Source organism: Acinonyx jubatus, chromosome D3 (assembly GCF_027475565.1).
Source record: "Acinonyx jubatus isolate Ajub_Pintada_27869175 chromosome D3, VMU_Ajub_asm_v1.0, whole genome shotgun sequence".
Classification (NCBI taxonomy): domain Eukaryota; kingdom Metazoa; phylum Chordata; class Mammalia; order Carnivora; family Felidae; genus Acinonyx; species Acinonyx jubatus.
Window position 1 is genome coordinate 35061635 of NC_069392.1, and position 16216 is coordinate 35077850.

The 16216-nt window shown below is 38.6% G+C and overlaps 1 protein-coding gene across 6 annotated transcripts in view; it reads right to left on the reverse strand.

The window, feature by feature from the left end:
* The window catches only part of PTPRM (protein tyrosine phosphatase receptor type M), a 787775-nt gene that overhangs the window by 307040 nt on the left and 464519 nt on the right, over positions 1-16216 (reverse strand). For all 6 annotated transcript variants that reach the window (XM_027068512.2, XM_027068514.2, XM_053205687.1 and 3 more), the window contains one exon: positions 3427-3735. In XM_027068512.2, coding sequence (XP_026924313.1) covers positions 3427-3735 — 309 coding nt within the window. The remainder of the gene's footprint in view (positions 1-3426; positions 3736-16216) is intronic.

Consider the following 16216-nt stretch of genomic DNA (forward strand, 5'->3'; position numbering starts at 1 on the left):
ATATATAAATATTAATAGCATTTTCATAATAGCTCAAGTGGAAACAACCCAAATGTTCATCAACTCATGAATGGATAAACATCTCAATACAGTTTAAAAAGGGGGTTAGAGAATGTTTTAGATTGTGGGAGGATATGAATAGACCTTTAAGGGTTGGTAAGATGTCCAAGGTTGGAAAGGCTGCCTAGAATTTCAAAAGGACTCATAGGTAGTACACATTTTTTTTAGTTGAGGGGCTACTGAGGTAGATGTAAGATTTTATAGTTATTTTAAACACAGCTAAGTATAGCTTGGCAGAAAAAAAAAGATACAGATTCAGATTCAGACGTGAGGACTGGGTTATGATTTAAGACTTTTCAGTAATTATTTATTTATGTATTATTTTTGAGGGAGGAGGGGCAGAGGAAGAGGGAGAGAGAGAATCTCAAGCAGATTCCACATCCAGCACAGAGCCCAATGTGGGACTCAATCTCATAACTCTGGGATCCCGACCTGAGCCAAAATCAAAAGTTAGACACTTAACCGACTGAGCCACCCAGGCACCCCAAGACTTTTCAGTAATTAAAGTGTACAATTTTGGACAATTCACTGAACCTCTTTGGGCCTCAGTTTCCTCATGTCTAAAATGAGGAAGTTGGACTAAGTTCACCTCTACCATCCAAACTCTAAATAATACATAAATATGAAAATAATTGTTTATCTCAGGTTGAAGGAACTGATGTGAAACTATGCAGAAATAAAGAAAACCAACACATTTAAGAAGTTATAACACTGATAGGTTCTAAGAAAATTCAGAGTCCAGAATTTAAGATGGTAATATTCATCAATCAGAAGCTGAAGTAAAATGGGCCATGCCAGTGAAAACTCTACTTAGTCTCTTCCTCTTGACCTTGAAAGTGTTTATTATGACATCATCATCAGTCTTCTCGTGGTATCAAGGCAAATATGTGTTTTCAATTTTTTGGATTAATACTCAGTAGTAGATTTACTGGATCATATGTTAATTCTATTTTTAATTTCTTGAGGAAACCCCATAATGTTTTCCACAGTGGCTGTACCGGTATATGTTCCCACCAACAGCGCACAGAGTTCCTTTTTCTCCACATCCTTACCAACACTTGTTATTTCTTGTGTTTTTGATTTTAGTCATTTTGACAGGTATAAGGTGACATCTCATTGTGGTTTTAACTTGCATTTCTCTGATGATGAGTGATGTTGAGCATCTCTTCATGTGTCTATTGGCCATCTGTGTGTCTTCTTTGGAAAAATGTCTCTTCAGGTCTTTTGCCTGTTTTTATATTGGATTATTTGTTTTCCTGGCACTGAATTGTATATGTTCTTTGTATATGTTTGATATTAACCTCTGTCAGCTATATCATCTGCAAATATCTTCTCCCATTCAGTAGGTTGCCTTTTTGATGTTTTGATTATTTCCTTTGCTATGCAAAAGCTGTTTATTTTGATGCAGTCCCAACAGTTCAATTTTCCTTTTCTTTTACCTTGCCAGAGGAGACATACCTAGAAAAATGTCTCCACAGCTGATGTCAAAGAGAGAGGACTCAACTAAATAAAATCAGAAACGAAGGAGGAGAAATAACAGAGATGCAGGAGTATTTTAAACATGTTTTGTGGCTGAGTAGGCAACATTAGAATGGGCAAAAGCTGGAACCACCAAGGAAGGTTAGAAATTTCAGCATGTAGGGGCGCCTGGGTGGCTCAGTCGGTTAAGCCTCCGACTTCAGCTCAGGTCATGATCTCACAGTCCATGAGTTCAAGCCCCACGTCGGGCTCTGTGCTGACAGCTCAGAGCCTGGAACCTGCTTTAGATTCTGTGCCTCCCTCTCTCTCTGCCCCTCCCCTGCTCACGCTCTGTCTCTCAATAATAAATAAACATTAAAAAAAAAATTAGGGGCCCCTGGGTGGTTCAGTCAGTTAAGTGTCTGACTTCTGCTCAGGTCATGATCTCACAGCTCGTGGGTTCGAGCCCCATATTGGGTTCTGTGCTGACAGCTCAGAGCCTGGAGCCTGCTTTGGAATCTGGGTCTCCCTCTCTCTCTGCCCCTCCCCTGATCATGCTCTGTCTCTCTCTGTCTCAAAAATAAAACAAAAACATTAAAAAAAAATTAAAAAAGAAAAGAAATTTCAGCATGCAATAACGAGGATCCGGATATAGGTAGTGGAAATTGAGAGAAAAGAACAAGTTAGTATTTTGGAAGTAGAAACAACAGGAGTTAGAACCAAACTAAGCATAGAAATATGGAGGTGGGGGTCAGAGGTGGCCAACTGATAATGTTGACATCTTATTCCACTTTTCTGGAAGATGGCCAAGAACTCGGAGAAACAGAGACGGGGCCCCAAGTCTCAGCCCTGATTGGGTGACCTGAAGGAAGCTAATATTCCTGACAAAAATAACTGCAGTGAGACAACTATTTGAAAGCAACCAGCACAGGCAGGGCTTGGATGGGGCTACAGAAAAGAAAAGAGAAATCTGTGGGATGAGCTCATCATTTACTCTGGCCAGTTCCCATAATCGGTGATCAAGGATCACTGCATAATCAGTTGCATGAAGAAAAAGGAAAAAAGTGAAATATCTTTTGCCCAGGAATAAGTAAGTGTATTCACTTAATGGGCTTCTCAAGTTCCTTGCCATCTTATGCTGATGCCTGGCAAAGAAATTTTAGGCCAAATATATGATATGCTACCACCATATTTTATGTGCCATATGTACATGTTATTGTGCGCGAGGGTCCCCTGTATAATCAATGTAAAAGCTCATTTGTGTCCATGCTCTGGGATTCAATGGATAATTTTACTATGTTAAATTATTTTAGAGGTTTACTGCAACTCTGTATTTGCTTTCTTTGATGAGTTGCTAGTGACATGCACTGCCTATTTGTTAAATCTTTGTTTATTGAGGTAATATCCAATTATAGTATTGGTCCTATGGGAAAGTATCATCTATTCCATGGCCAGCAACCTAATGAGGTAATTTCTCAGCACTGTGCTGAAAAGCAAGGGCAGCCTCTATTTTGTGAATTTTTATCTGAACTATGAAATATGTTTCAGAATGCCATGTAAATATATTTAAATAAGCATTTCATATAATCTCCTACCCAAACAACAACTCTTAAGTCTAGCGTGATAATAAAATTTGAATGAAGAACTATTTAGAGCAATGTAGGATAATTACATATAGAAAGGCAACTGTACGATGCATAAAGAATTAAAATAAACTTCTGTATCTTTACTCCTTTACCCTTTTACATCGGTGCTTAAATTCAGAGGCACAGATACACATTTATATTTTTCAACACAGTAACTCATTCCTTCACTTTCATTACAGAGATCTCAACCTAAAAGAAGTAACGGGCTGTTTCTTTGAAAGGATATGTATTTCATGTAAACATATCATTTAAAAGTACTTACAGTCTTCATCTGTCTGTACTATGAGTTCTTGACTTTCTTTCCGTCCCTCGGGATTCATGAGGATGAGTTTCACACTGACGTTGGTGTATGGTGAGAGGTTAGTGATCGTATGTTGAGGGTGTGAATTATCTGTGTCCCAGCTTACTTCTTCTCGCACTTGCTCCTGCCCTCCCACTTGGTAACAGTAGTGGACCGTGAGATTATAGCTATGGCAGCGAGTTACATTATATCCGAATGGCTCCCAGCGGATGGTGATTTGTCGAGACTTGACTTCCACCACTTCCAGTTTTCTTGGGCCACGCATGGGATCTAATACATAAAAGAAAAGGAGGAACAAGAAAACAGAAGAGAAATGAATTGTAAGAGGTCAGTGAAGCCCAGATGTCACACAGAGTCTTAGTTGTCCCGAATATCTGGTCTCTTCCATGATAACGAAATCCCTAAATCGTAACTGGGCATAAAGCCACCCAGAATAAAGAGCAGAATCTTCAGTGGCTTCTGCTGTGAGGTGTGGCTCTGTGTCTAAATTCTGGTGACTGGCATACAAGATGAGATCAAGAACGGTTTCTGGGAGGTGTCCTTAAAAGGAGCTCACCATCTTTTCTCCTTCTTCCTTCCTGTTTGCTGGATTGAGGATATGATGTTTTTCGCTCATGCCAACAGGATGGGCCATGAGGCACATAAACATTAACCATTCAAAGCAATGATGAAGGACCCAGAGTTTCTAATAATCACTGAGTCACCATTCTATCCCTGAACTGACAACTTCCAAAATTTTCATTAGAGGGAAATACAGTGCTTTTCTTTAAGGCTCTTCTCCTCTGAGGCTCTGACACATGAAACCAATCTCAATGTGAATTGACAAATATGTTTTATCTTTTAAAATTAATTTACAATTATGTAATTGGAAAACATAAGAGAAAAAGCTTGAGAATTCAGCATGAAATAACCTAACGATTAGAGAGCATAAACCTCAGAACAGGACTCCAGGCCTTTTCTGCGTTTTGATTTGCATAGAATTTCATGCAATTACTCTACAAGTAGTTCTTTCCTATCCCTGACAATGTCTTCATATTACTGCTGAGCCCAAGCTCCAGATACAGAGTTTCAAACTTAGAAATCTAAATGATTTGCAGGGACTATATAAGTATTTTAAAAGTTTTAAAAGAAAGAATATATACAGAGAAAGCTTTAACTTGTTCATGAGATGATGATGAAAACCACAGTACTAAATACATAATATTTGGGGTGCCTGGGTGGCTCAGATGGTTAAACATCTAACTCTTGATTTCTTACGGTTCGAGAGATCAAGCCCCATGTCAGGCTCCTTGCTGTTAGCTTGGGATTCTCTCTCTCCTTCCCTCTCTGCCCCTCCCCTGCTCATGCTCTCTCTCTCTCTCTCTCTCTCTCAAAAAAACAAACTTTAAAAATAAACATGGGGTCCCTGGGTGGCTCATTCCATTAAGCATCCGACTTTGGCTCAGGTCATGAGCTCATGGTTTGTAGGTTCAAGCCCTGTGTTGGGCTCTGTGCTGGCAGCTCAGAACCTGGAGCCTGCTTCAGATTCTGTGTCTCCCTCTCTCTCTCTCTCTGCCCCTCCCTCCCCTGCTTGTGTTCTCCCTCTGTCTCTCAATAAAATGAATACATGTAAAAAAGATACATAACATTTATTGAGCACTTACTATTTGCTATACACTTTTCTAAGCAGTTTACCTTTCGTGGATTTGCTCATCTAAAATTCTCTGTTTTGGACTATCCATAAATATACTTACTCCACATATTCTGACTTTTTGTTTTCCTGAATTGTGGTCATCACACATGAATGTAAAGAGATCCATGATTGGTAAGGGAAAATCAGCATGAAAACTTGAGAAATAATAGCTATTTACTGTATGTGCACTTATTCTGTGTGACTTGCTTTCTATACAGTCTCTATTCCTCAAAGCAATCCTGTGAATCAAGTGCTATTCTTCCCAATATACAGATGAAAAAAATTGCAGCCAAGGTGGGTCCAAGAACTTGGTTCAAGGTTTCACTATGGCTCTTGAATTCATATATGTCTGACAACGAACCGTGTTCCTTTAACTCTCCACTGCAGAGTATCTACCAAAATAAAGAAATTATTAGATTTAAATTAGAATGTTCAAGATATCCCCAAACCCACCTAAAACATGACCACAGACTGTAAAATATAATAAAGATCGCATGCATTTAATCTTTGAACAAAAGTGCTTGTGAAGATTCTTTCCTCTTCTCTTTCTAATTCCATAGAAGAGGGGTCTACGCCATGTTCCCCATTTCAGCTTTGCCAGAAAACTCTATCTATACTTTGTGGTTATTGGAGATTTGTCTGGACTAACATTGAAGTTCATTTCTTGATTTCCGTTTGTGCATAAATTCCTTGTTTTCTCCATCACTTAGGACGTAGGGAGAACCTAGAACTACTAACTACTTCCTTTCCGGTGACCTCCAACAAATGAAAACACTTCAACAGAAATAATACCTTGGTTTTATATGTGCAAGATGGGATTTATCAGCCAGATATCTGCTCAAACCATAAAATGAGGTTAATAATGATCATCGTGCTACTCTGTCCTATAGTAATTCTAGGAACCAAGGACGAGTGAGACAAAAACTCCCCCAGAGAATCCTGAGTGGCATCCTCATGGAATGCACCTTACTACTAAATCAATGTCTTATATTTAAATTGCTAGTATTAGGGGAAATATCATAAATAAGTTATTTGTAAATAACATTGACAGTTTTTTCCAGTCTCATGACGTTTTGCAACGTAAAGGAAATGTCTAATTTTATATAATGCTTTGTTAGTTGAATGTTTACAAAACTTTTAATATGCTCCAGATCCCTTATACATAAACAGATTAACAAACATCTCTTTGCCCCTTTCCTTATTAATCACAGGTATCCAAGAGAACTGTTCTAAAGCATTTTCCCAAGGTTTTCATCAATTCTACTTACTAATAAAATGACTAAATGTTTCAGATATTAGTTTAAACAATGCAGTTCTAACTTAATTTCCATAAAAAAAAAAACTACTTTCTATTACATAAACAGGCCTGCATCATTTCTTAGTCAAGAAAATACACACATGGACCAAGTTCTTAGTCAAGAAAATACAGGCGTGGACTAAGTTCCAGGAATAAAAAAGCCAAGGGTTCAGTCTACTTACTGGTCAAGTTTTCTTGAAATGCATGCTGGCTTCCCCTCTGTTAATACCTCTAAAAATTCCATCATGGTAAAATCATGTCTCAAACTTCCCATAAATTTGTCAAAGAAAACAGCTAAGCCTAGCACAAAACAACCACATCTGTGGCCAAGGTTCCAGAGTTGCTACTGTCAAAAGGGGTAACTAGCAGACTAGAGACAGAGGCTGTTTGAGGTCTAAACCTTAGATGCAAAGAGGCGTGTGCTCATTGGCTTGAATCTTCAAGATTCTGGTTCACCACTAGAACAACACTATCTTACAGAAGCTGTTACAAACAAGATATCACCATTTATGTTCTCTTGGGCCTTTGCCTCGAGTATAATGCTGTTGTGTCTCCTAATATGTCCACGCCAAAATGGCAGGGGCACATCATATCAACAGGGGGCAGGGATGAATGTCACTTTATCGCTCCATTCCAGCCATCCCCTGACTTCTCCACTAGTGGAAAACTTAAGAGAGAAATTGAATCAATACCATGATGCAGAGGCTCCTGGGTAGCTCAGTCAGTTGAGTGCCCAACTCTTGATCTTGGCTCAGGTCATGATCTCGTGGTTTGTGGGATCAAAATCTCCTGCATTGATGGTGTGGAGCCTGACTGGGACGTCCCCTCTCTCTCCCTCTCTGCCTCCTGCCCACCCTGCTCACACACACACTTTCTCTCTCAAAATAAATAAGTAAACTTAGAAAAAAATACCACAACGCAGGCAACGAGGTCCACCTTAGATGGAGAGCTGTCATTTCTCTCACCAGGGCCAGAAGGTAAGAATTAGTTAAGTGAGATGGGAAAATGTGAGCTGGTAACATAAACTGAACGCTGTGAGTTGCCAACTACCTGTGATGACATTCTTTTTTGAGGGTAACGTTGACAGGATAAGTACAAGGACTAAGGGAATCTGACAATCCTTTCAAGTCATGCTAAGCAAATGGCCTGATTTTATTGCTTTTTTTTCGTTTCTTCTGCCATTCTGAAAATCAAGCTCTGATCCAGAAATGGTGTATAATGGTTACATCTTAAGTTAGTGTTTTATAGAACCTTTATCTTCAACGCGTCTGCTGGAACCATTTCGATTAGCGCGCTGCTAAGTGTGAATGAGGCATTCCATGGGGACATTTACTCCAGTGAGTTATACTGATGATCGCTGCAGACTTTGAAGGGCATTGTTGTAGAAATATATCACACCGTAGGCAGTAAATGGCAACTTCATAACCAGAAATGTGTAATTTCAGTCGGCTAATTACAACTCATACTGCATTTCTAGGAGCAGAATGTGAGCACTGCCAAAAACACTTGGAATATATTACTACCATTATATGTGCACAAAATAAATCTCTTAGGGTTAGATAACAGGGTAATTAATTATATTCACAGGACCACTAGGCAGATATTTGCTTCTGTTTCCTCATGATCCTGGAGGTGCTACTGGGGATGCGAGTCACTTCCAAGGCCGTTCTTCTTCACACTCACACCCTTGGCCCACACTGGAATGGGTCTCATGACGGGCCCCACTGGCGTGAATCATGAGGCCAGGCGGCCCAACCTGGGCCCAGTGACTCACGATAAGAGACTAGAACAGCCTCCCTGAGGAGAGCAATGGCTGTCATGCCTGAAGCTTAGTCAGGGAGTTCTTACCGCTTCCCAGGCTGGCGGCAGCATTTTTCATTCTGTTCTCTTTCTGCCAGTTCCAGCCAGGTTTCATGCAGAGAAGTCTGACAGTCACAGTCCTGACCTGGGGGACCAGCAAGCCCAGTACTAGCCTCCGGCACTTTAGCATCCTATTTAATCAGTGATCCTGGCTCCTTCTACACTCAGTCCTGTTTTCCTACGAATAAGGGCAGAAACTGACTGGGAGGATCAATTTCCACTGCAGGTTCAATTCACAGCTCATTTCTCTGGAACTCTGCTCTTTACTTCTATTACAACTACGGTGCTTTTTCAGAAACTCAATTTCAGAACCTGTGAGAGATATTTGGGTGTAATTTTAGGATCCTGTCATTGACAATCAAATACATAGATTACAACCAATGCTCCCGCTAACAGGTTTCTCTTTTCTTCCTCTTCATGAACTATCCAGAGGTCTATTACAATAAAAGCGGTAACAACCGGAATGGCATGGTAGGTCCCCTTTGGCACCTTCAGCTACTGTGTTTCTGCCTTGTCAGTCACACAAAGGGAGACAAAATAATAATGCAACAGCTTTCTTTACTAGCCAGTTAAATCAGAGCAAATACCTGTTTAATTAATATTATATTGGCTTACCCAAGCACTCGATATTCCTCAGAAGCAAAGATTCCAGGCACACGGCACTGTTTTCAAGTGACATAAATATAGTCTTTGAGTCAGTCAATGTTTTCCAGAGTTTAAAAAGTGTCCCTTGTCAGTGAAGTTGAAAATTTAATTCATAAAATTTATTAAATTTAATTTATGCTACCTTACAGGCATCTATATATCTGAGATGTAATTGTAGAAGTTAAAAGTCACCATATGAATAGTCTTTTCCCCCATAAAACTTTTCACAGGTATCATGTGAATTGTTTTTGGATTGTATCATAATTAAAATCAAGAAATGTACTTGAAAATTGTCTATTTTTCTGAAATATTTCACACAATGCTACATAGAAAGAATAGTTTCTTGCCAAACACAAAAAACCCTAAATTTCAAACATCATACTGATTTAAGAGATGAAAAAACAGGCTCACTGAACAAATGAATGGAAGTATAGCAGTGCTAAGGTCGCACATAATCAAACATTCTCCTTCCTTCCTTGGTCTAGGACGGACATATTCTTCACAATGTCCCATGTGCTTTCCAAGTGTGGGTTTGAACTTGGCCTAAGTGATAAAGGTATGTAATCGACTGGCCCATGTTGCTGGAAAATGTACTATCCACCTACCACTTTTATTGATAGTTTTCATTTCCCTCCCAGGAGAAAGCCGAAATTCCTATTCACATTGTAAGGAAAATGTGAAGGATTCTTGCATGACAAAGTGACTACTCGAAGGTGAGACCCTCAGGAAGGAGCCCGAGGCTGCATACACACACTCTAACTAGGAGCAACCACTTACAGCCTGGGGGAGAATTCTCTAGTGGTGTCAGGCGATACTTGAAAGAGCAGAGTGGGAAGATGCTTTGCTTAGTGTTTGGTTTGCACACTAAAAAAAAAAAAAAACAAAACAAAACAAAACAAAAAAAACTATCTACCTATAATCTATCTATCTCAGGTGTTTGGTTAATCACCCAACGTGCATGCTTTGAGGATAATTTCACCAAATCTTTCAGGGTAATATTTTTTAAACAATTTTTTTTTAGTGTAACGTTCTTAAGCAAAGTTTGTTGAAAGGCAGGTGGAAAAAAGAGGCAGTGAACAATTTACTGTTGACAACTTCTGAAGAAAAGAAATTTATGCATTGACAAGGCACTCAATAGCAATAGCCTTTGTCATATTTTATTCTGCCTGCATTGATTAACTGCACAGAATAAGGCCAGAAGTCCCACAATGCTTGAAAGACGTTATTCTGTTAAGCATGAGTATTCTTTTCATTGGCGTTAATTTAAGGTCGCTGAAATTTTAAGTAATAAAACCTTGGAAAAGCATTGAAAAGTCCTAAGTAAAACAATCACCTGCGCACCTACTAATACCAAATGTGTTTTTGTGTTTTGCCTCAGATCAGTTTTTACGAAAGAAATAAAATACTACTGATATAAATTCTTGCCACTTTCCTGCAAGCAATCCCAAGGTTATTATGTTTCATTCCCAGACATGTTTTTATACTTTCCTTACATATATCTGGGATGATTACAACTTTACATAAATGCTGCCATTCTTTGCAGCTTGAAAATTCATTCAATGTTAGCCAAGTTTAAAAATATAAATCTAGTTATAATTTTAACTGGTGTATAGAATTCTATTAAACAAGCCATAGCTTACTTATAGGTCCTTCCATTGAGAACAGATAGGGTGAGTCTACTTTTTCTCTGTTACAAGCACCGTACAAGGAACATCCTCGCACACATGTTCCTTAGCCACCATTTCCCTTGAGTAAACATAAAATGTGGGACTCTTGGCCTGTAGAGTTTGTACATCTTCAAGTGTACTAGATAATGCCGAATTGCTCTCCAAAAGTAAAACAACATTCAGACGTTCCTTTCCCCTCAGCGAGATTCTATTTCAAGGCTAAAAAGCTAAAGCCCATTCCTGAGGCGAGATCTTGAATTATTGGTATTGGTTCCAGTAAAATGTAAATAAGCAAAGTCTACTATGGGACCATTTTAGGAGCTGTCTCATTTATAGGATATAATCTTTGAAATGGAAATGTATTATGTACAGAACTATCTTCCTTCAGCGATAGCAACTCTGCATGGCACGTGTTTATGTTAAGAGTCTCTCCCAATAACCATTCATCACATCATATTATGTGGATCTGCCCAAAGCAAAATAAAAAATTCAAACTCACCACATAGAGAACTAGATAAATTAATGAACTGATGGATAATATATCCATAAAATAATTGTTAATTTTTCTGATGACAACAAAATGGCACATCATTTACTATGAAGGACTCTTTCACTTCCACACAACTAGATCCAGCATATATATTTTTTTAATTGCAAAGAATGTAATGTATCTTCAGTGGCACCTCACACCGTGTTCCCTGTCGACAATAAAATAACATGAGAGCTGCCTACCTCCTCTCTGCAATCTAAAGAATAACCCTTGGGCCAGGGGCAGCATAGGGAAGCTAAACCTGAGGGCTCCAGGTTAATCTCAGATACTTGGAAGTAGCTCAAGTCAACAGTAGTAGTCGATAGTCAGTACTACCACTTGGATTCCAGGAGACAAAAACACAAATGTTCTCGGAACAAAATCATTCCTCAATACGGTTTTCAAAGATAAAGACCAGCCAAATATGAGCTCATTAGTGGAGATCACCAAAATTCCCCAGAAAACTGCCACAGTGAGTCAGCAGAAACAGGAAACAACAGATGTCGATGTAGATGAAGAATATAAAATGGGAGTACCACTTCCAAATTTAAAAATGTAATCACAAAAATAAGCATGCCACCATGAAAAGCAACCAGCTGGATTGTGAAAACAACTAAATATAACTTTTAGAAATAAAAGATTAAAATACAACAAAAACTCAAAGGATGAATAAAACAACAAGATTGGACACAGCTTAAGAGAAAATTAATGAACTAGAAGATATATCAGAGAAGAATATCCAGAGTGCAGCACAGAGAACCAGAAACAGGAAAGCAGTAGAAAATAGAAAAGAGAGATGCAGAACAGAATATGAGAGGCTGACTCATTTCTAATCTCCCCGGGAGGAGAACAGAGACAATAGAAGGAGAGGCACACTACCTGAAGATATAATGTCAGAAATTTCCAGAACTGACAGAAGACATCAATGAAAATATAAAGAAAGTATAACATGCACAAAGTAGGTACACACTTAGACATCATGTAGTTTGACTACAGACACCAAAATCAACGAGAAGATCTTAAAAATATCTGGAGAGAAAAGACGTATCACTTACAAAGTAATAGCAATTAGGTTGACAGGAGGTTTCTCAACACATCCATAAATGGGAACAATATGTCCAAAGTGCTGAGAGAAAACATGCCAACTTACAACTGTATATCTAGCAAAATTGTCTTTCAATAAGTAAAGGTCAAAGGGTGATTTCCAAGAATCAAAACTGAGTAAGTTTACTACAAATAACCTACATTCAAGGACAAACTTCAGGAAGAAAAAAAACGATGTTTGAAGGAAAGTCTGAGATGCTAGGAGAAATGAGATGAGGAAAAATATCTAAATTTGTATTTGTAAACTAATAATAATGTCTGATGTGAGAGGTTTTAAAAATAGCATGGAATTAAACTACTAACAATAAGAGTAGTGTAGACAGAGAGGCAATGCTCAGCGTCGGAAGAGTACAAGATCCTTACATCACTGGGAACGTGGGGGTTTAAGTTATTAATTATAGGCTTTTTTAAAGTATGCAGGATAAATTTTCTACAGTCAACCACAACAAAAATAGCAGTAGGTGACCTTTTGCAACTATAAAGAATAATAATTTTTAAAAACCTCATACATTCATAGGAAAAACAAATAAGTCAAATACCTATACGAGCAATTCTACTTGTTGGTGGAAACATGTCCAGATACATCACAAATCACAGTAAATGTAAATGGAAACTTGTCAATTAAAACATCCAAAGAGTTACAGTCAATGTAAAATCAATACCTCGCTATATGTTGTTTAGAAGGAATAAATCGAAGACACTTGTACATGGAAATCTGAAAGTACAATCCTATTAAAAAAAAAAGGTGATTGGCAAATACTGACCATAAGAATCACAGAATAGGTGCAGTAAGGGACACAGAGAATCATTACATAATGACAAAAGTTTTAATTCATCAAAAGAAGAAAACATTCATCAAAAAGATAAAAAGAACTGTAAATTCTTACGCAGCCATAAGATAGATAGCCTTAGAGTGTACGAAGCATTTGATATCTTAATACAAAACCAAACAAGGATAATGTGTATGAGCAACATATTTCATTCATGCATCAATGAGTAAATTATGGACAAAATATTCAAATCCACCGTATAAGTAAAAATGATAATACTGCATGACCAAGTTAGATTAATTAGGATGGTTTAACATAAAATGTCTATAAATGTAATTCATCACATTAACAAATTAAGGAAGAAAGACCATACGATAGTTTTAACAAATGCCGAGAAGTGTATTTGTCAAAATGTCCACTCACTAGAAGGAAAATTAGCAAATTAAGAACAGAATGAAATTTCACATGCCTGCATCAGCAAGTATTGTTCTGAATGGTAACACACAAAGGAACCACACAAAGATGCAAGCTATCACTGAGTCTCCTGAATATTTTCCTGAAGGTTCTAGCCAATGTAGTAAGAAATAAAAGGTATAGGGGCGTCTGGGTGGCTCAGTCAGTTGAGTGTCCAACTTCAGCTCAGGTCATGATCTCATGGTCTGTGGGTTCAAGCCCCGTGTTGGGCTCTGTGCTGACAGCTCAGAGCCTGGAGCCTGCTTCTGATCCTGTGTTTCCCTCTGTCTCTGCCCCTCCCCCACTCTCACTTTGTCTCACTCTGTCTCTCAAAAATAAATGTAAAAAAAATTTTTTTAAAAAGAAATAAAAGGTATAAAATTTGAAAGGGAGCATGCCTGGGTAGTTCAGTCAGTTGAATGTCTGGCTCCTGATTTCGGCTCAGGTCATGATTCGGGGGTCGTGGGATTGAGCCCTGCATCAATGGCATCAAACCCTGCGCTCTGCACAGCGTGGAGCCTGCTTAAGATTCTCTCTTTTAATAATAAAAATAAAATAGAATTTGAAAGGGAAGAAAACAAAACTCAAGTTATACACAACATAAATGTCAGCACACATATAAGATCTACAAATTATATGAACAGCAAATGTTTAGCAAGGTGTCTAAATATACAATTAGAGTTAAAATCCTTCATAGGGGCACCTGGGTGGCTCAGTTGCTTGAGTGTGCGACTTCGGCTCAGGTCATGATCTGGAGGTTCATGAGTTCGAGCCCCACATTGGGCTCGCTGCTGGCAACCTCTCAGGGCAGAGTCCACCTCAGATCCTCTGTCTCCCTCTCTCTGTTCCTTCCCCACTTGTGCTCTCCCCCAAAATAAATAAATATTAAAAAACCCTTTGTATTTCTACATATTAATAACAAACTGAATCACCAATTTTACAAAAGACAATATTCACAAAAGGACCAAAATATATAGGTGACTCAGGAACAAATCTTCCAAGAGAATAATAAAAATCCAAAATTCTGTTGAAAAGCATTCATGGGACTCAAAATAACCGCGGAGCTAGATCATGTTCATGAACAGGCAGACTCAACATTGTAAAAGTATCAGCTCTCCCTGACATACTCACTGGAATCCATGCAATTCCGATCAAAACCTAATTAGGGTTTTGAGAAACTTGATGAGTTGATTCAAAACCAAATACACAGCCAAGGCCCCCAAAGAGCCATAACACTCCTGACCAAGAACGGAGTAGAGAAACTTGTCCAATTAGATGGCAAGAGTTATTTAAGTTATTTAAGGTATTGCCGAAAGAACAGGCAATATTCTGCATTCTGCCTAGAAGGCAGCTGATAGGACAGAGGTAGAAAAAGTTGTTTAATGTTTGTTTTATTCTGAAAAAGAGAGAGAGAGAGAGAGAGAGAGAGAGGAGAGGGATAGGGGCGGGGTGGGGGGGGGGATCCCAAGCAAGCTCTGTGTTGTCAGCGCAGATCCCGACATGGGGCTCGAACCCACAAACCGTGAGATTGCGCTGAAATCAAGAGTTGGAAGCTCAACTGGCTTAGCCACCCAGGTGTCTCGATAGAGGCGGAAATCCTTATTCTGACTCCTGGAATAAGGACAGTTAGTACTGGGGAACCTGTGTATCCACATCAGAAAAAAAAATAATGAAAGGAGATTCCTATTCGTCACCCCACACCACACAAAAATCAATTCTTCCTGAAATTAAAAGCTTAAAGATGAAAAACCGAATGTAAAATGTATGCTAAAGTATGTGGGTGGTTATCCTTCTGATCTCAGGGTGAGGAGATGCTTTTAAAATAAGAAACAAGAAAGCACCAAGTGTCAATGAAAAGCTTAACTGTTTACACCACATTAAAATCAAGAACGTATGTTTATTAAGCTGTACCATAAAAAAGCTAAGACATCATCTTATTCTTGTAAAAAAAAAAAAAAAGAAAAAGAAAAGAAAACCAACCAAATAGACCAAGGACAAAAGATATAAATAGGCATTTCATAGAAAAGTGAAAAGGTACGCCACTGGGCAGAAGATCTTGGCAACCATTTAACAAAGGACATATATCCAGGATACAGACAGAATGTCCAGAGATCACAAGAAAAAGGTGGTAACTCAAAAGAAAAATGGGTGGAAACTAAGAACACGAGTTTCACAGAAGAGGAAAAAATAGACCATTAACATAAAAATATGTTCAAGCTTCAGGGGCGCCTGGGTGGCTCAGTGGGTTAAGCATTGGACTCTTGGTTTCGGCTCAGGTCATGATCTCACAGTTTCACGAGTTCGAGCCCCACACAGGTCTCTGGGCTGACAGCATGAACCCTGCTGGGGATCCTATGTCTCCCTTTCTCTCTCTGCCCTCCCCTGACTCGTGCTGTGTTCTGTCTCTCTCAAAATAAATAAACAAACTTGAAATAAAATGTTTAAAATATGTTCAAGCTTCATATTTACCTGAGAAAAGCAAATTATTGAAGGTTGTAGCAAGGTTCCATTTTATACCAAGCAGATTAGCAGAAATTGAGAAGTCTAGTCATACTAACCGTTGGCAAGATATAGGTTTACACACATACCACTAATGAGAATGTGACATGGGACAGCTACAGAATGCCTGGTATCATCTCATAAGATAGATATTTGAATGCCCTGCAACCTAGCAGTTACAGATTCAGGTATACGTCCCAGAGTAACACTTTAAAACTTCTCTGATAATAAGAACATTCTGAAACACTTTTAAAA